The sequence below is a fragment of the Pocillopora verrucosa genome, chromosome 5 (genome assembly GCF_036669915.1).
Source record: "Pocillopora verrucosa isolate sample1 chromosome 5, ASM3666991v2, whole genome shotgun sequence".
In the NCBI taxonomy this organism is placed as follows: Eukaryota; Metazoa; Cnidaria; class Anthozoa; order Scleractinia; family Pocilloporidae; genus Pocillopora; species Pocillopora verrucosa.
In genome coordinates this window covers 16,856,829-16,876,231 of record NC_089316.1, presented here as the reverse complement: position 1 = coordinate 16,876,231, position 19,403 = coordinate 16,856,829, and the positions used below count along the sequence as shown (strand labels likewise).

The 19,403-nt window shown below is 36.8% G+C and overlaps 1 protein-coding gene across 1 annotated transcript; it reads right to left on the bottom strand.

Moving 5' to 3' along the window:
• Positions 1–2,192: 2,192 nt before the first annotated feature.
• Positions 2,193–11,616, bottom strand: LOC131775467 (latent-transforming growth factor beta-binding protein 1-like). Its single transcript, XM_066166439.1, has 13 exons — positions 11,289–11,616; positions 9,722–9,844; positions 9,458–9,580; positions 9,186–9,308; positions 7,751–7,873; positions 7,490–7,612; positions 7,216–7,338; positions 5,480–5,602; positions 5,259–5,381; positions 4,985–5,107; positions 4,634–4,756; positions 3,883–4,017; positions 2,193–3,500 (listed from the first exon to the last, which is right to left on the bottom strand). The coding sequence occupies exons 1-13, from the start codon at positions 11,530–11,532 to the stop codon at positions 3,118–3,120; spliced, it is 1,992 nt and encodes a 663-aa protein (XP_066022536.1). The 5' UTR covers positions 11,533–11,616; the 3' UTR covers positions 2,193–3,117.
• Between the last annotated feature and the right edge of the window lie 7,787 nt (positions 11,617–19,403).

The following is a 19,403-nucleotide window of genomic DNA, read 5'->3' as shown; positions in this document are numbered from 1 at the left end:
CCTCTACATCATTCTTTTGTCTACTGCTCAAATATCTGGGGGGCGTTACAAAGGCGTAAATATTTGTCTGAACACAGGGAGATAACAACATAATTCAAAATGGCGTCTGTCGTCGTGGGCTGCAGGCTAAAATGATGTGGCTGGTTTTTCCTTCATTTCGCTCCATCCTTGGTCAATATACATCCTTTTAGACCTTACGAACGAAGAGCAAAAGCAATCACGGTGGCTATTCCTTCTTTTTGCACCATTCTTGCTCAAACTTTTGTAGACCTCCCTAACGAGAAACAAACGTGCAGAAGAAGACCCAACTGGAATGAAACGGCTTCAAAGTCTTAAAATTGACCATGATGACAGTCTTAACGATAGACATGGATATGAATAAAATTTGCCGCGTCGCGTGAGCGATTTCAATTAATGTCTTCAAATTGATTTTCGCGTGTCTAGTTGGCTGCCACATGGCCATATGTTACAAATATTTAGCTGCTAGTTTACCATGTTTTAAGACTTTGAAGATTTCATTTGATTTGACCTTTTTGAGCAATTTCATCCTTTCTTAGAGTTGATTTCGAGCATTAATACAGGTTCGACTGTTGCTCCTAGTTTTAGTGCTCTGGCTAACGCTTTTTATAATCAACTAGTCATTTTAAGGGTACGCGCTATTGAAAGATGGCAAAAATTTAAAGTTCTCACCAATTTATTCAATAATTAAGACATAACACTTTGCGATTGCATCCTCTTGGAAACAGTTTACTCACAGTGGCCTTGAAATCAAGAAAGTCAAGAGCTTAACCTTTCTTTTCTTTAATACGCTGCTTCAACTGCAATCTTCAGGGGAAGATTTGGTACTATTCCTTGTTATATGTAAGACATAAGGACCAGCAGTTCCACGTTTCTGTACACATGTGCTTCTGTACCGTTCATGGATCTCCTCTAGAAACTGAAATATAGTATATGCTTTTATACTACATGTAAGTAGCAACTTAATAGGTTTTGCTCTTGCAGCTGGAATGTTCGTCTGCGATGCAACCCATAGCTTAATTACTTCCTCCTTTTTCAATTCATTACTTGCATGTTCTGTCAAATAAAAATGGAGCAGAACGTTATTCTCATAATACTGGTAAATATTTTCATTTTAAAGGAATTAACTCTGTTGAATGTTTCCGATTGTGGTAAATTGGACAAAAATATCTTGACATGGAATCTTGAATGACACATTTATAATGTGAGAAATAATGTTTATCACAAATCAGCTGTAAATGAAGCAATGTATAAATCCTTCATACTTAAAGACCTCAGGATTTCTACGGCTAGCCTTCTCGAGCATTTAAATCCCTGTTGATTGATTTGTTGTCTCTTCAGAAATTTGAAACTGCAGACTGTCTGGGTCAGGAGAATGTGGCTATAAGAAAAAACATGATTGATGTATTTTCAGTCCACACGTGTGATCGATACCTCGTAACTCGTAACAATGTTGCGTTTTTGTGTCAACGGTAACATTAATTGTACTTTTAGGAACACAGAGAAGATATTCTTTCAAATTATAAAACAATACCATAACAAGACCAGACGACGGTGCCTCGGTAGAAATTAAAGTTCTCCGCAAATTAGAGTTGAGTATAGGCAATTGAAAAGGAGGATTTAACGCGTCGCAAGATTCATAGAGAAAGATGAAAGGATTACCTCTGTGTTTCCGTCATAGATGTCTTCTTAGAGTACCCGAGACGTTGGTATAATGGATCTTTTGAGTGGTTTACTTGCAGCAAAGCAGATATTGAAAATGTGGCATGAGAAGGGCTTTGGATGGTGACAGACTAATTTCTGTCTTTTCAAGAACGGACGCCTTTTCTTGGCGATTTCCTTTGCATATTTAGCAAAACTTCTCGATTTCTCCATTGATACCGAATACAAGATTGTAGCAAGCATGTCCGACATATGCTATTCTGATGTCGCACTCTTTTACATTGGTAGTATAGTAGTTGGGGGATGGAGAGCAGCAGTTCTCAAAAAACAACACACAACCGCCCAACGACTATTCTACTAGGAGATGTTCGATATAACCATGTCAAGCCAACGTGAAATGCGCTCATAATATGGGTATAGTATATTGCGTTCATAATTTGGTTATAATATATTGAAAGAGAAAGAATTCCGAGAAAATTAAAGACAATTCGATTCCGAGAAATGCGCTCATATTTCTGGTTTTTTATTTAATATATTGGTATACATGGATTCAGAAGAAATACTGATTATATGAAAGTAGTTTTATAGCTGATAGTGAGCTAGAAGATGATGCCTTTTATTTTGGTGACCAAGATAATATAAGACATTTCAATAATGATAATATGGAAGAAGCAGAACAAGAACTTCAAGAAATAATGGAAGAATTTAGAAAATCTCGTATACAAAAATGTATCATGTAATAATGTAGAATGGTTTGTGATTTTGAAATTCATGACGCATTCAGAAACTTGGGAAATACTGTTTGTCCTTTTTGTTATAAGCAATTTCAAGAACGAGTGGTGAAAAATGAACCATGCTGTGCGATGATGAAAGAAGGAAATGTTGATGGTGCATATGATTGTAAGAATTGTGGTAAGGTTGATGGGTATGAAGTAGCAATTTAATTAGTTGATTATTATAATAATCGCTGGAGGATTGCACGTAAATCAGTCTGCCATAGAAAGTATCATATTGAGCGTGTTCTTCTAGATTTGAATAGTGAATTTAATATAAATGTATCTGTTGATAATAAGAATAAGATAATGAAAATTTTTCCTGAAATAGAGAGTATCATTCCTCAAATTAAAAAAAATCGTAAGAGAATGATTAATGAAAGAATTGTTTTGAGTAAAGTGTTTAAACTTATGGGATTGCCGTATATAAAGGCATTCCAGTAAATAAATAAAAAAGAACAGACTTCAACCTCCCTTGAAAGGAGTACTCCTACTTGAAAGATTAAACTACACGGTCCAATGGCAGTCTTGTGTTCAAACTACTCATTGTTTAACACTAATCGTGAAAAGTGGATCATGTGAAATTCTTAAAGTCCCTGTTATACATTAATGCACATGCGTCAATAAATCGATTTTTGAATCCTTTCACTGTGCAGAATTACATTCAATCTGTGCCACAGTAGCGCAGAGCACAAGCAGGTACCTTTTGTAGTTTGTAAATAAAGTAGGATCCGCAGTCTTTCACATTTATGTCAATTGATTTCTTGCAACAATTTCCACCTCTGGTAAAGCAGACCGCGGAGGAAACTTCATCATTTGCTAATGTGGGGTGACCACCTTTTAGCCAGCCTGATAAGACTGCACCACATCTATTATCCGGTACGCACTGGGTTGGCATTTTTGTTCCTGCATCTCCCACGAAACGATGCCACTTCCCGAATATCATGGATGAAGATTCGTCGTCACATTTTTCTCCACCGTTGGGTGTGTTGTAAGTGCTCTTTCTGTCAGCATCGCTCAGGTTTCTGTAATTATGGCACGGATCGGCTAAAAAGTTGAATTTCGGTTAATACGATGTTTTATACATTTCTTTATAAGGAGGCTTAAGGAAAAAAAATTATTATATAAACTGCGGTGTTTTACACGGATTTCCCACCCTGAAAAAAGCCGAAAGAGCACGTGTATTACCAAAACTTTGCCAGTCAAAAAAAGAACAAATTCCCCAGCCACCTCCTCCCTCACCCCCAAAATAGGTTAAATTTGATTAAAGTTCGCATAGAATCAAGAGTGACAGTAATTTCTTGCGTATTAGGCGACATGGATTTATGCTTCCTTTTATCAAATATTTGTATTACCAACTCTGCGCGCTCCTTTGTAACATTAAAGACGTTCATAGTCAGGTTACGAAGCCTGAACATAACAAACTTACCTTTACATATAACACCATTCCCAATATAGGTAGGATTACAAGAGCAGTTGTATGAGCCCTGGCCATTAACGCAAGAGGCATTAGGATGGCAGTCGTTCATTTTGACGCCATGAACCTCACTGCACTCGTCAATATCTAAAAGAGAAAGTCCTCAGTTGAGAGATGTGACAGAGATTTGTAACGAGCAAAGAACAAGTTAAAACTGATTTATATCTAGTATCCTTCATACTTTAAGTACCAGCAATGTGATAAGCGTCCAGTGTAGAGACAGTGCAAGAAAGATGGAAACTTTTTAACTTTATACTTTTATAAAGGAATATATGTGTCAAACATTTGGCACAGCATGAACCGAAATTCTTGCAACTTTTATTCGAGAACCAAGCTTAACATCAGTTTTTCTTTTCAACATAAATGCATTTCAGCCACCAAACTTAGTTTACTTATATAGGTGCAGTTTCTAGCCTGTAAACACAGCCGCTTCTCGTATCTCATTTCAATACTGATCGACACAATGCACGATATGGAGGTCAATCCATACATAGCCACTAGATGGATCGCATTCGCAGGACTGGATTTGACCATGGGGATACCGATTCTCCGAGTAAATGTTGTTCATTTTTGGATTTCATTCTCTACTTGCCACGTCTGAAGTTATAAATCACATTGCATCTTTTCATGTACGAAAATTTTAGGCAGGCCCTGGATATTTTTAAAAGTACCTTTCTATGATGCTAAGTCTAATCTAATATACCGTGGCATGACTGTCCATCCCCAGTGTATCCTCCCTTACAGGTGCAGTTGTGGGAGCCGTCAGTGTTGGTACAATTCGCAGTCACGTCACAAGCATGGCTTCTATTGAGGCATTCATCGATATCTAGTAGTACAAATGATATAGACATAGAATACTTTATGGAACGTCTGTCTGTATGGTATTTACGCACGAGCTCGTAATATCGGATATTGGGGGAGTGAACGCGGAAAACGACTAAGATTTTTGATATAAAGAACCGATTGTTTAAATACCGTACGGACACGTACGTAGGCACGTACGAACAAGGCAATTATTTGTGATGGGCAGTTATTCTGAATAATCTAATTTTACCTTGGCATGACTCTCCTTTTCCAGTGTATCCTTCCTTACAGGTACAGCTATGGGAGCCATTAGTGTTTGTACAATTCGCATTTACGTCGCAATCATGGCTTCCATTGCTGCATTCGTCGATATCTAGAAGCATAAGTGATATACAAAAAGTATGGTCATAGAAATACGACAGTGGTGCGTGACAACAGGTCTCTAAAATGAGGGCTAATTTTCATGGCCAATTGTTTATATGTAAAGCTGCTTGTTTTAAATAGTGTAGGCTACTCTTGTTCACCTTGACATGACTTTCCATCTCCGGTGTATCCTTCCTTACAAGTACAAATATGAGAACCATCTGTGTTGTTACAGTTTGAATTAACATGGCAAACATGGTTACCATCACTACACTCATTGACATCTGAGAACAAAAATGAATTGCCAAAACGTTACTCGACAGAAACAAACATCAGATTTCTCTTTTTTTTTTATTTTCTAAGTCTAATGCAGAAATCATACCGTGGCATGACTGTCCGTCCCCAGTGTATCCTTCCTTACAGGTGCAGTTGTGAGAGCCGTCAGTGTTGGTACAGTTTGCAGTCACGTCACAAGCATGGCTGCTACTGAGGCACTCATCGATATCTAGTAGTGCAAATGATATAGATATAGAATACTTCATAGAAAGTCTTTCTGTATGGTATTTACACACGAGCTCGTAGTATCCGAAATCGAAAGTGTCATAATATTGACTGGCCTCCGTTTCCGGCCAGCGGTCATCATATTAGTACCTAGGTCACCGCATATAAAATATAGGCATTGATCATCATTCACGTGTGATTAAGTTTAGTGTTCTTCTTGCTTTGGAATAAAACGTGTGTGTGTCTTACAATCTACGCCTCCTGTTTTTTTAAAAAAAGAACCACAACAGAGGGTGTGAACGCAGCAAACGAGAAAGACTTTTGATATAAAGCAACGATTCTTTACATACCTTACGGACAGACTTTGCGTGATGTATTAGGTTTATTATATAGTTTACATGTACATAAGGAGAGTAAATTCCTCTTTAAAAACAACTAATTGTCAAACGGACAATGGTTTATAAATCATCATGAAAGATAAAAACCACATAAATTTCCCTTCTCGATATCAAGGCATGTGAAGCCTGAGGGTTCCTAATCCTCTCTGTCTTTAAGTTGAAAAAAGTGAATAAACTCCGCAAGATACATCTTTAGTTCCTCAGGTGATATTGTTTGTACTTCAATAATTGAAGTAATACACATTTTGAATCAGCGCTTGGGCGCTTATTGAAAATTTCGGCTAAAACTGGGGGGGGGGGGGGGGGCCCTTATTTGTAGGATGGGTGCTTTGGCGAATTAGTCGAAAGGGTCGCTTCTTAAGTTACCTTAGCAATAGGACATCAAAATCAAAGTAAAAGATAATACGTAAAGGAACTCTGCAAGCACATGAAGATTAATTAAAATCTGAAATTGAAAGTAAAATTATTCTGCTGTACTGATTGCGCTGTTGTTGAAGGTTGAAAAGGTATAAAAAAAAAAAGTGTGATTGTACAAACAGATTTTCCTTGTATCTATACTATTTAAAAAAGTGAGGGAGAGAAGGGTGGGGTGGGGGGTGGTTATCCAAGCGTGGCCGCATATTCGAGAAAAATATTCCAGGTAATGATTAAATGATAAATCCCATATTCGATGGTTTATCATATAATACGAGAAGAAATCTTGCTCATTGCTAATATTTATTCTCGTTCCTTTCGCGCTCGGAAAAATACCAAGCAACTCGTAAAATATCCGCGCATATTATATTTTAAATCTCCGAAAAATGTGATTGTATGCATATAATGAAACCCGTAACTTAATAGAAATACGAGATCGGGGCGTGAAAATCATTGAGTTGCTTCTTGATCATAACCTCAGTTACGAAGACAATATTTACTACGAAAAGCTGCTTTGCTGGACATTAAGTATCGCTTTCCTAATCTACGTTGGCAAGACTGTCCATTTATAATGTATCCGTCCTTACAGATGCAATTATATAAACCATTTGTGTTGGTACAGTTAACATTAGCATCACAAACATGACTATCATCGTTGCATTCATCAATATCTGTGAACACGATAGATTTGCAAAGGGTAACTGAATAAAGCAAAAGACAATCTTAGCCAGTTTGTTGGATAACAAGACAATAATTTGTGATGAACAGTTATTCTGCTTTTTTTCTAAGTCTAATCTAATTTTACCTTGGCATGACTCTCCTTTTCCATTGTATCCTTCCTTACATGTGCAGCTATGGGAGCCATTAGTGTTGGTGCAATTCGCATTTACGTCACAATCATGGCCTTCATTGCTGCATTCATCGATATCTAGAAGCATGAGTGATGTATAAGAGGTAACGCAATAACAATATGACAGTGGTGCGTGAAAACAGGCCTCTAAAATGAGGGCTAATTTCCATGGGCGATTGTTTATGTGCAAAGCTGCTTGTTTTAAATATTGTAGGCAACTCTTATTTACCTTGACATGACTGTCCATCTCCAGCGTATCCTTCCTTGCAAGTACAAATGTGAGAACCATCTGTGTTGTTACAGTTCGAATTGACATCGCAAACATGGTTGCCATCGCCACACTCATTGACATCTGAGAACAAAAATGAATTGCCAGAACGTTACTTGACAGAGACAAACATCAAATTCCTGAGTTTTTAAAGAAAGAGTTTTTTTTTATTTGTGGGAAACTTCATTCTGCCATTTGCTAAGTCTAATGTGATGATTATACCTTGGCATGAGTTTCCGTCCCCAGTGTATCCTTCCTTACAGGTGCAGTTGTGGGAGCCGTCAGTGTTGGTACAATTCGCACTCACGTCACAAGCATGGCTTCTATTCAGGCACTCATCGATATCTGGTAGTACAAATGATATAGATATAGAATAATGCGTGCAAAGTCTGTCTTTATGGTATTGACGCACGAGATCGTAGTATCGGAAGTCGAGGGAGTGAACGCAGCAAACGAGTATTATTATAGATTATTTATATAAAGCAACGATTGTTTACATACCCTACGGACTGACTATACGTGATGTATTAAGTTTATTATATAGTATACATGTACATAAGGAAGGTAAATTCCTCTTTTATAGTATTTAATCGTCAAACAGACAATGATTTATAAAGCGATCATGAAAGGTAAAAGCCATATAAAAATTTCCCTTCTCGATAGAAATAATGCAACATACTGACAGCTGGCAAAAAATAACAAAATACCTCTCAATACTTGAAACAAGGCATGTTAAGCCTGAGGGTTCATAATCTTCTCTGTCTTTAAGTCGAAAAGAGCGAATAAACTCCGCAAGATACCTATTTAGTTCCTCAGGCAATATCAATCAAAATAATAGATAATACATAAAAAATACTCTGCAAGCACATGAAGATAGAAAAAATGAAATGGAAAATAAAATTATTCTGCCGTACTGATTGCGCTGTCTTTGAAGGTTGAAAAGTTATATAAAAAGTGTGGCAGTAGAAATAGATTTTCCTTGTATCTATTCTATTTAAAAAAGTGAGGGAGGAGAAGGTTGGGGGGGGGTATGGTTATCCGAGCGTAGCCGCATATTCGAGAAAAATATTCCAGGTAACGGTTAAATGATAAATTCCTTATTCGATGGTTTATCATATAATACGAGAAGAAATTTCGCTCATTGCTCTTAATTATCTTCTTTCCTTCCGCGCTCGGAAAAATACCGAACAACTCGTAAAATATCCCCTTGTATTATATTTTAAACCGTGTATTATATTTTAAACCTTCCAAAAATGTGAATATATGCATATGATGAAACCCATAACTCAATAGAAGTACGAGGTCGGGGCGTGAAAATCATTACGTTGCTTCTTGATCATAACCTCAGTTACAAAGACAATACTTCTTATGAAAAGCTGCTTTGCTCAACATTAAGTATTGCTTTTCTAATCTACGTTGGCAAGGCTGTCCATTTGTAATGTATCCTTTCTTACAGACGCAGTTATGAGAACCATTAGTGTTCGTACAGTTAGCATTAGAATCACATACATGGCTATCATCGTTGTATTGTGAACGCAATCTATTTGCAAAGGGAAACTAAATAGAGGAAAACAAATGTTAACCAGTTTGTCGGATGACAAGGCAATTATTTCTGATGAACAGTTATTCTACTTTTTCAAAGTCTAACTAATTTTACCTTGGCATGACTCTCCTTTTCCAGAGTATCCTTCCTTACAGGTGCAACTATGGGAGCCATTAGTGTTCGTGCAATGCGCATTTACGTCACAATCATGGCTTCCTTTGCTGCATTCGTCGATATCTAGCAGAGTTGGTGATATGTAAAAGGTAATTTAACAGAAATACGATATTGGTGCTGAAAACAGGCTCTAAAATGTAGGCTAATTTTCATGGGCGATAGCTTATGAGTAAAGCTGTTTGTTTTTACGAGTGTGGGCTACTCTTACTCACCTTGACATGACTGTCCATCTCCAGCGTATCCTTCTTTGCAGGTACAAATATGAGAACCATTTGTGTTGTTACAGTTCGAATTAATATCGCAAACATGGTTGCCATCGCTACACTCATTGACATCTGCGAACAAAAACGAATTGCCAAAACGTTACTTGACAGAGAGAAAAACATCAAATTTCTAAGTTTTAATAGGAAGAGTTTTTTAATTATTTGTGGGAAACTTTATTCTGCCACTTGCCTGGTCAAATGCAATGATTATACCTTGGCATGAATTCCCGTCTCCAGCGTATCCTTCCTTACAGGCGCAGATATAAGACCCGTCAGTGTTAGTACAGTTCGCATTTATGTCACACACATAGCTTCCAGTGCTGCACTCGTCGATGCCTGGGGACACAAGTAATGTAGAAAAAGGAAGCTTAATAGAGGAACAACACAAAAGCGTGAAAACATTCATTTTAACTTTAACCCTGGGAGGAAATATGACATCGTTTTGGCCTGATTGTTGTCCAAAGAACTTATAATTCAGTGCAATCTAGAGTTAAAGAAAACAGTATCAGAAAAGTAAGTTAATCGAGTGAACTTGCCATTTATCATCGTGACGCCCTACAATTGAACACACCATTAAAGTGAAATTAGAGCTGCTATTTCTGCCTTCTAAATCAAAATAGCAAGGACTCAAGACCCGAAATTCGTGTGCAAAACTTTCAAGAACTCAGCTCGTAGATTTAGTTCTTAATCTGTGACCATCATACGTAACACGTACTCTTAGATGTAACGTCTTCAAAATGTTACGCATGTACAACACTTTTGTCACACTTTTGCTTCACTCTTTGCTTAAAGGTCGAAAATAGACATCTTATTAACCATGTGTATCTGAGCAAGCTTATTTGCCTACTTGTATAAACTCCTGCTGCTGTCAGATAAGACGCGTAGGGGCATGAAACAAGTTTTTAATATATCATTTCGTGCAGTGCCGTTTAGTATTTTAAGAAAAGGTTATAACACAGTTTTAATAAAGTTAATCTGGATCGCAAATGATCCCACAATTGAACTGTAAATGATTCCTTTAAAAATACGTGGAATGTTGTAGATTTTTTCACAAGCTCCATAAAAGGATTAATTTATTACTAATCTAAAGCTAACTGATGAAACTATGTAATAGGAAAATAACTGGAACAATGGTTATCTGCTCATTAGAGGCCCTTTTGAAACTTTTGGTTGTATTCAGGAGCCTACTTCACTGTTGTAAGAAACGCACGCTTGGGTACCCACTGAGTAATTCAAACAGGCAGATAATACTATACAATTGAAATTCTCCGCTGAAATGCTCTTAAGTCTTAAGTCTTATGTCTGGAATGCTCTTAAGTAGCCTCGCAGCTACTTATGTGCTCGTGCATGTTCTGTCAATGGATCGCTTGCCTCTTTGACTTTCAAAGCACATTTAAAACTTATCGCTCTTACCCTAACATTGATAAGAGGACAAAAACCCAGCTTTACGACTTTTGTAGAATTGGTATTTTTAAATTTACGAAGTTTTTGATATTGAATTTGAAAAAATAAATCTGGCGGGGTTTGGACAACGTGGACGAAAGTGCTCCTACATGTTTCCTTCTTTAATGCTTATCATTTACACGATCAAACTGAATACTTACTTTATCGTCTTGTCCATGTATCGATTGATTAATTTTGTCCGCTAGCTTTTAGCTTTACTTAAAAACGAGATGATTACTTTCTACTTGTGAGGTAATCGACAATGACACATCGATGTGCTGAAATTTCGACCAACTTCTGAATAAATAGCGAAAATTTAGTGACATCTGTTGATTACCTTTCTTGTTATCATCACTAAGGTATTCCGAAACATATTTTCCAATGAACACTGCCCCGATGATTGCAGAAATTGCCACTGCAATAGCAACAAGAATGACCATAACTCTTCGGCGGGATCTTGAAGAACGATCGGCAGCTGTAAATAGATCTCTGCTTCCCGTAATGGAGAGTTGTTCTCCAAGATTTGCAGATTTTGGATGGATATGATCTAAAGAGATAGTCTCGTTTCCCGACGACTCCATCTCAGATGAGATCTCTAGGCGTGGATGCAGGACTTACTTCACTCCTAAGTTGCTGAGAAACAAAGTTACTTGCGTGAAAATAGTCATCAGGCAGATGATTCCCTACACTCCAAGTTTTAGCTTATGACCAAAAAAGGTAAACCGAGCATCTCTGGTGATTCTAAAAGTCTGTTCGTCGGCGTGGCTTTCAGTTTCGAGTTTCAGTTTCAACTGTTAATGATGTAGTCATGCGTGATATTTTCTGCATAAAAGTGACCTTGAATCTCGATTGTTCGAGCCACATGTTACTCTTAGGTATTTTCCAGTACGTTAGGAACTTGGTTTCTTTTCCTTGTCCAAAGGAAATAACCGAGCAGTTTTCTCTTCCTTTTCCCTTTTTTTTTCTCGCTTTCTTTCATTTTCCTCTTTCCTCTCTCTTTCTTCCTTTCTTCCTTTTTTCCTTTTTACTTAACAAATAGAGAAGCCTTGACTGTGCTCTGTTCTGTTATAAAGCACGCAGGAAGCGGCTAGAGCACGAAAGCCACTTCTTGAGTGCTCTAACCGCTTCCTAAGTGCTTTATAACAGAACAGAGCACAGTCAAGGCTTCTCTATTTGTTTTATAATAAAGAATCCGTCAAATTCTCTATGCATTACTTTCAATTTTCAAAACAAACTTTATTTCCAAAACGAACAACGGTATCGTCAGCATGCTCTCTACTCTCATAGAGCACGCTACAATAAGCCAATCAGAATCCCTGTTAGAATGGTTCAAATAATCTGATTGGCTCTACAAGACAAAAGCTGTCAAAAGTGTCACACCCTCAAAGTTCAAAAACCATCAAAGTTCACAATCTGCGATAGTTTACAAACTAAAATAGTTTAACGCTTTTGCCTGAAGTTTTATGACAGAATCTTCAATTGAAATGTTCAGTGAACTTCAGCCGAATTATGGCTTATAAAAAACACGCGAGTTTTTTCACACGACAAGGTACAAAACAAACTGTTCAAGACGAATGTTTTTTAAATGAACGACAGCCGAATTCACCGGAACATGAAGATCTCTCAGGATGACAGCGCCGCAAAACTCGGCTGCAGTGACTGAAGTGACCTTCTACTCAACGTATCGGAAAGGATATCAGAGCGAGCTCTTATTTTTTCACTCGAAGGCCGGCCGAGAAACAATTCGGTTTCCTGATGGGCCTCGTATGCTAATTTCAGAATTTTTTTTTCCGCAACGACTGTGGCACAACAATTCGGTTTCCTCGGAGAACATTTCCTTCGAAATTAGACAATTCGTCTCTTATTGCACTATACGGGATGAGATCACCCGTCAGCGACCATTTTCCACATTGAATTTAACTAAGTAATTGGGACAGCGTGATGTCATTGCTGGTTTCGGATCACATTTCAAAGAGAGTGAAAACCTGAAGCTCTGACAAGTGGACGCTCCCATGCTGATTTTTCCATTCTGAAGTCCGAAGATCTCACCACTAAATCTTGATGTGTTTCTCTAAGCATTTGGACATTTTAACAAGTTAATTGTTATTGATTCTCGTCAGGAGTTCACACAATATTGTAGTTATGTTTATAGAGAGAAAATAAATTTTGATCAGTTTTACAGAAGTGCTGTTTCCTTTGTTGTGAAACCACATTAGTTCGCTTCAGATCAGAATTTCTGTTTTGCCGTGTGCAATAAAGACGATTTTTTGTGTTAAATTTCAAAAAATATACGATGTTGTCCTGTGGTTGAAAATATTTTTCCTACGTCAGTTACTCTCTGCTAGGAATCAAGAAGTTGAAACAAAGGTGGATACAGTTTGAATAATAATCATTACCATTTTCATCATCATTTACTACTCTTATGTTATTATCTCCAGCTTACCGAGTGTCAATGCATAAAAAAATTGCCCCATCAGGTGCAAAACATAACCTATGTTGTTTTGTAGGAATTTAATACTGAAAAAGTTAAGGTCTTAACTCTTCGCTAGCTAGAACAATTTATTAAAAAAAGGGAAACAAATTTCCACTATCAAACCTTTGCATCAATTTTTGTGCATTAATTTATCCCTTGCCGACGTGACATGCCAGTCACACGGGGAAAACAAACTTTACCAGCTAACCAAAAAAACATAAGAACCATCTGAGCGGACAACATTACAAAATCTATGACATTAGAAGGTAGCAATAGAATGTCTCCCACTCATGGACGTATTTACTAACAACCACAGCTACAAGTGAACAGAGCTTGACATTTTGGTTTTGTAGTATTTTGCGCTCTTACGCGCTTTCAATTATGTTTTCCAAATTTTCGATTTGTTTCTCCATCGCCTTCTCTGATTTCTTCATTTCTTTATTTTGCTATACAACAAATTACTAGACGACTGTGCCTACTGTCAAGCGTCCTTCCACTAATCAAAAAACTTTCTACAATAGGATAGTTAATCGATAGAACTCATTGGACAGTTCCCTTCAAATTATTAACCTTATAATGGTGTTTGTTAAATCTCAGGATGTTAAACTTAAGCGTATGAAATACCATGATCCTTTTCTTTGGGGGAATGTATTAAAAGGTTTATACTCTTTACCTATATGAAGTCTCCAGTTTTCTATATTCAATATTAATTTATTTTGCTTAATTTCACCAAAGTTTTCATAGGAAAAAGCAAAATCCGAAAAGGAAAAAAGTAAGGAAGGAATTTGTTAGCGCATAAAATGTCCCTTTGGCTTTATGCCCGGTAACCGAACAATTTCACATAATTTTCACCAAAGGGTACGTAGAAAATGATGATTATGGATTTAAGTAATTCCAAAAAAGTCAAGTCAAAATCTATATGCCTATGTCGTAAACTGTAACCAAAGGGAATGCTGTTACCAGTCTCAGTTAACAAGAAACAACCGATAACTTCCTCTAAATTCATGTTGTTGATCCTTGCTTGTTTTGGTGATTATCACTGGCTATCTCTATCGAATTAACGTGGGATTAAAGTGTTTTGAATTTGTTTAAGTAAGCACGGACAACGATAGAAGCTGTCCTAAAAAGCACGTGGAAAAAGATCTTACCACTAAACCTTGATGTGTTTCTCTAAGCATTTGGACATTTTAACAAGTTGATTGTTCCTGATTCTCGTCAGGAGTTCACGCAACATTGTATAAATGTTTATAAAGAGAAAATAAATTTTGATCAGTTTTACAGAAGTGCTGTTTCCTTTGTTTTAAAACCACTGAGAAAGTTCATAGTGGAGTTCATTTTTCGGTGATTTTACGGAGCTTAAAGACACTAGACGGATCGAATAACAGACAGTACATTCCAGAGATAAATAATGAATGATAAATATTCCGTTAGAGTACAAACAAACACGTATTTGTCAAAAGAATCGACATCTGTATCAGAAATGAAGTTATTTTGCGATACACCGAAAAATTGCTCACCGTCTTTCAATTAACCTGAGAAAGCGCCGGTATGGTTGAGAGAATCAAGAATTTATTGGTTAAAAGTTAACAGGTATAAACTAGAAGAGTTATTTATATACTAAAATAATTGAAACTCAAGTAGTTTTTACGTCTTCCTAAACAGCATGTGGACCAAGTGTGTCTTTCTTTTTCCTATTTTTATTTCATTTTATTTATTTCCTTTTAATTTCATTAATGCTGAAGAAAGAAATGCTAACCTCCACAAAAATATAAAAAATTGAATATTGGTAGCTGACTGCCTCTTGTCTTCGCCTAAGTTTTCATTTGACTTTCAAATGTTCGGTTTTAAAAACTAATCACCAATTTTTCCTCTTTTTTGTCCTTAAGTGTAAAACAAAAATTCAAAGTGGACGCTCCCATACAGATTTTTCCACTCTGAAGTACGAAGATCTCACCACAAAATCTTGATGTGTTTCTCTAAGCATTTGGACATTTTAACAAGTTGATTGTTCTTGATTCTCGTCAGTAGTTTACACAACATTTTAGTAATGTTTATAGAGAGAAATTAAATTTTGATCAGTGTTACCGAAGCACTATGTTTCCTTTCTTTTGAAACCACGAGGAAAGTTCATTGTACAGTTCATTTTTCGGTCATTTCACAGAATTTAAAGACACTAGACGGATAACAAACTATACGTTCTAGAGATAAATAGTGAAGAATAACTATTCCGTTAGAGTAGAAAACCAACACGTATTCATCAAAAGAATCGACATGTGTATTGGAAATGAAGTTATTCTGCGATACACCGAAAAAAATTGCTCACCGTCTTTAAATCAACAATTTTGCCGCAAGAAGGATAAAATAATTGACTACTAAGGGTAGAGGAGAAAGCTACAAAGCTATCACTTTAAGTACCTGAATACTGATTGTACCTTTACACTTTCCGAGCACAAAGCAAACACGTCTTCATCAAAAGAATCGACATATGTACCGGAAATTAAGTTATTTTGCAATACACAGAAAAAAATGCTCACCGTCTTTAAATTAACAATTTTACCGCAAGAAGGATAAAATAATTGACTCCTAAGGGTTAAGGAGAAAGTTAAAGCTATTACATTAAGTACCTGAATATTGATTGTCCCTTTACACTTTCAGAGCCTGATCGCATTTATCCACATAAGCAGCAGAGAATGAATACACAGAGAAGTAAAGGTTTTTACAGCTGCTGTTAAGTGTTGTTTCAAATAAATTCAGAGTTGTGACAATAATTTTAATCGCGTAAGTCACGCGTACAACAATTAGCTGAAAAACGTAACCTATGGTGTTCTTTAGGAAATTAATACTGAAAAAGTCTTTATTCTTGGCTAGCAAAAACAATTAAAAAATGAAAAAGGAAACAAATTTCCGCTATCAAACCTTTGCATTTTTTTACGCGCGTTAATTTATCCTTCACCGACGTGACATGCCTGTCACACAAGGAAAATAAGCTTCATCAGCCAACCGAACAATCATAAGGACCATTTTTAACAAAGGGACGCTATTTGAATTTTTGCCATGCAGTCAGGAACCTCCACAACACGAATTTGAAAGCAACTCATTTTGTTTGTTGGCTTCAAAGGAAACTAAAACTTGAAATTATTTTAAAAAATACTCCGATATGGATTAGACATGAATATTAATTTTGACGGCGACCTGAGAACTGACTCGGAAGAAGAAGAAGAAGAAGAAATAAGCGATGTAGGCACAGTTAGCCCATGCTGGCAGAATGCACCTTAGCAATTATGTATATATCTTTACGCACAGGCGTCCCGAGCTCACGTCATGAGAAAAAGCAAGCGATTGATTCATGCGTTGTGCGACTCGGTGTTAAGTTACGAGAGGAAACGTTGAGAATTTAACTCGTTCGCGTCTGAAGCTTTTATAGTAATTGGCGATGTTTACCTTGCTTTATTCGCCATGAAATCCTTATAAATTTTTTTGCACGAAAACAAAATTGTTTTTTTACTAAATATATTTCACTTTTCTATGTGTTCAACTTCTAATAAGTTGTACTGGATTGAAGACCAACTCGCCGACGTCTCTACTCGATTTTATACGTCAATCAAAACGGAATCAAAATTTTGAGCTAAGAATAGCACCATTCCTTATGACGCAAATCCTTAAAGTTCTAAAACACAAACAAACCTGCCGATTATAAACTCAGGGGTTATACAACTTCGTAAGGGGTTTCAGGAGGGCTTATTAACAGAGGGGCCTATACCCGAGGGGACGTGTAACCGGAATAGAAAAGGCTAGTGCAGTGCTGATCAAAATACGTTTTTTATTTACTCGTTTTGAATTAAGATTCAAAACGTCATAATAAATCAAATTAGTTTCAATATATTTGGCATACATAGCCACTGAATGTATCGCATTCGCAGGACTGGATATGGCCATGAGAATAACGATTCTCCGCGTAATTGTTGTTCATTTTTTGGATATCACTCCACTTGAAATGTCTGAAGTTGTAAATCACATTGCATATTTCTAATTTTACCTTGGCATGACTACTTTTCCAGTGTATCCTTCCTTACAAGTGCAGCTATGGGAGCCATTAGTGTTTGTACAATTCGCATTTACGTCACAATCATGGCTTCCATTGCTGCATTCATCGATATCTAGAAGCAAAAGTGATGTATAAAAGGTAATGTTATAGAAATACAACATTGTTGCATGAAAACAGATCTCTAAAATGTGAGCTAATTTCTATGGGCAATAGTTCATGTGCCAAGGTGCTTGTTTTAAATAGTGAAGGCTACTCTTATTCACCTTGACATGACTGCCCATCTCCAGTGTTTCCTTCCTTGCAAGTACAAATATGACAACAATTTATGTTGTTACAGTTCGAATTAACATGGCAAACATGGTTGCGATCGCTACACTCATTGACATCTATGAACAAAACTGAATTGCCAAAAGGTTACTTGACAGAGAAACAAGCATTAAATTTCTAAGTTTTTAAGGAAAGAGGTTTTTTTTATTTGCGCGAAACTTTATTCTAATATTTGCTTAGTTTAATGCAAAAATTATACCTTGGCATGATTGTCCGTCTCCAGTGTATCCTTCCTTACAGGTACAGTTTTGGGAACCATTAGAGTTGGTACAATTTACCTTCCTGCCACAACTACGGCCGTCATTGTTGCACTCATTGATATCTGTGAACAAAAATGATTTGCAAAAGATAACTGAACCTTTTTAACGGAATTTTTACGTGGGTACTAAATGATGTACACCATGGAAGAGCTACTATTTCTGCCTTCTAAATCCAAATAGGATGAACTCAAGAACTGAAATTCGTGTGCTAAACGTATCAGAACTCAACTCGTAGTTTAGTTCTTAATCTGTGACCACCATACACAAACATCTACTCGTACATGTAACGTCTCAAAAATGTCACGCATCTTCAACACTTTTGTCACACCTCATAGATACCTTTCCGCTTGCTTCACACTTTGCGTAGAGGTCGAAAATAGACATTGTATATTTACCATGCATATCTAAGCAAGCTTATTTGCCTACTTGTATAAACTCCTGCTGCTGTCATATGAGGCGCGTAGGAGAATGAAGCAAGTTTTTAGTATTTCAGTTTGTGCAGTGCTCTTTACTATTTTAAGAAGAAGTTTAAAAAGTTTTAGCAAAAAGGTAATCCGGATCGCAAATGATCCCAGAATTAACCTGTGCATGATTCCTTTCAAAATGCATAGATTGATGTAGATTTTTTACTAGGCTCCATAAAGGGACTAATTTATTTCTAATCTAAAGCTGAGTTATTGACCATTTTGTAACTTTTGGTTGTATTCAGGAGCCTACCTCACCGTTGTAAGAAACGCCCGCTTGCAAAACCCCTCTCAAAGCTAGTTAACCACACAGATAATTACATCTGTACTCTATTGACTTATTTGCAACTTTTGGACGTATTTTTTGAAGTAACTTCCTGTGTTGAAAGAGCCACATACTTTCAACCTCCCCCCACTGGGTAATGCAAACAGGTGGATAACATTATACAATTGACATTTTCCACTGGAAAGCTATTTAAGTCTTTTAAAGAAGCTAAGGTTACGGCCTCGCGGCTACTTGCCTGTGCGTGCATGTCCTGTCAACGAATTGCTTGCCTCTGATTTTCAAAGCATATTTATAAGTTATCGTTCTTACTCTAATATCGATCAGAGGACAAACGACGTCAGCTTTACGCTTTTTGGTTGAAATTGGATGAAGGTGCTCCTACATGTTTCCTTCTCTAATGGCTTACCTTACACATGATCAAACTGAATACTTACGTTATCGTCTCGTCCATATATTGATTGATTAATATGTGCGCTGGCTTTTAGCGTTATGTGAAAATGAGATGATTACTTTCTACTACAGGGGACATCGACAATGACAAATCGATGTGCTGAAATTTCGACTCACTTCTATCTTTTGTTCTAATATGTTGTTTTT

Excerpts from the sequence above, each read along its gene's own strand:
- LOC131775467 (XM_066166439.1), bottom strand. The coding sequence starts at position 11,532 with ATGGAGTCGTCGGGAAACGAGACTATCTCTTTAGATCATATCCATCCA. Across the intron at positions 9,845-11,288 it reads TAGTGATGATAACAAGAAAG|GCATCGACGAGTGCAGCACT; the intron begins GTAATCAACAGA and ends TTGTGTCCCCAG. Across the intron at positions 3,501-3,882 it reads GAATGGTGTTATATGTAAAG|CCGATCCGTGCCATAATTAC; the intron begins GTAAGTTTGTTA and ends TCAACTTTTTAG.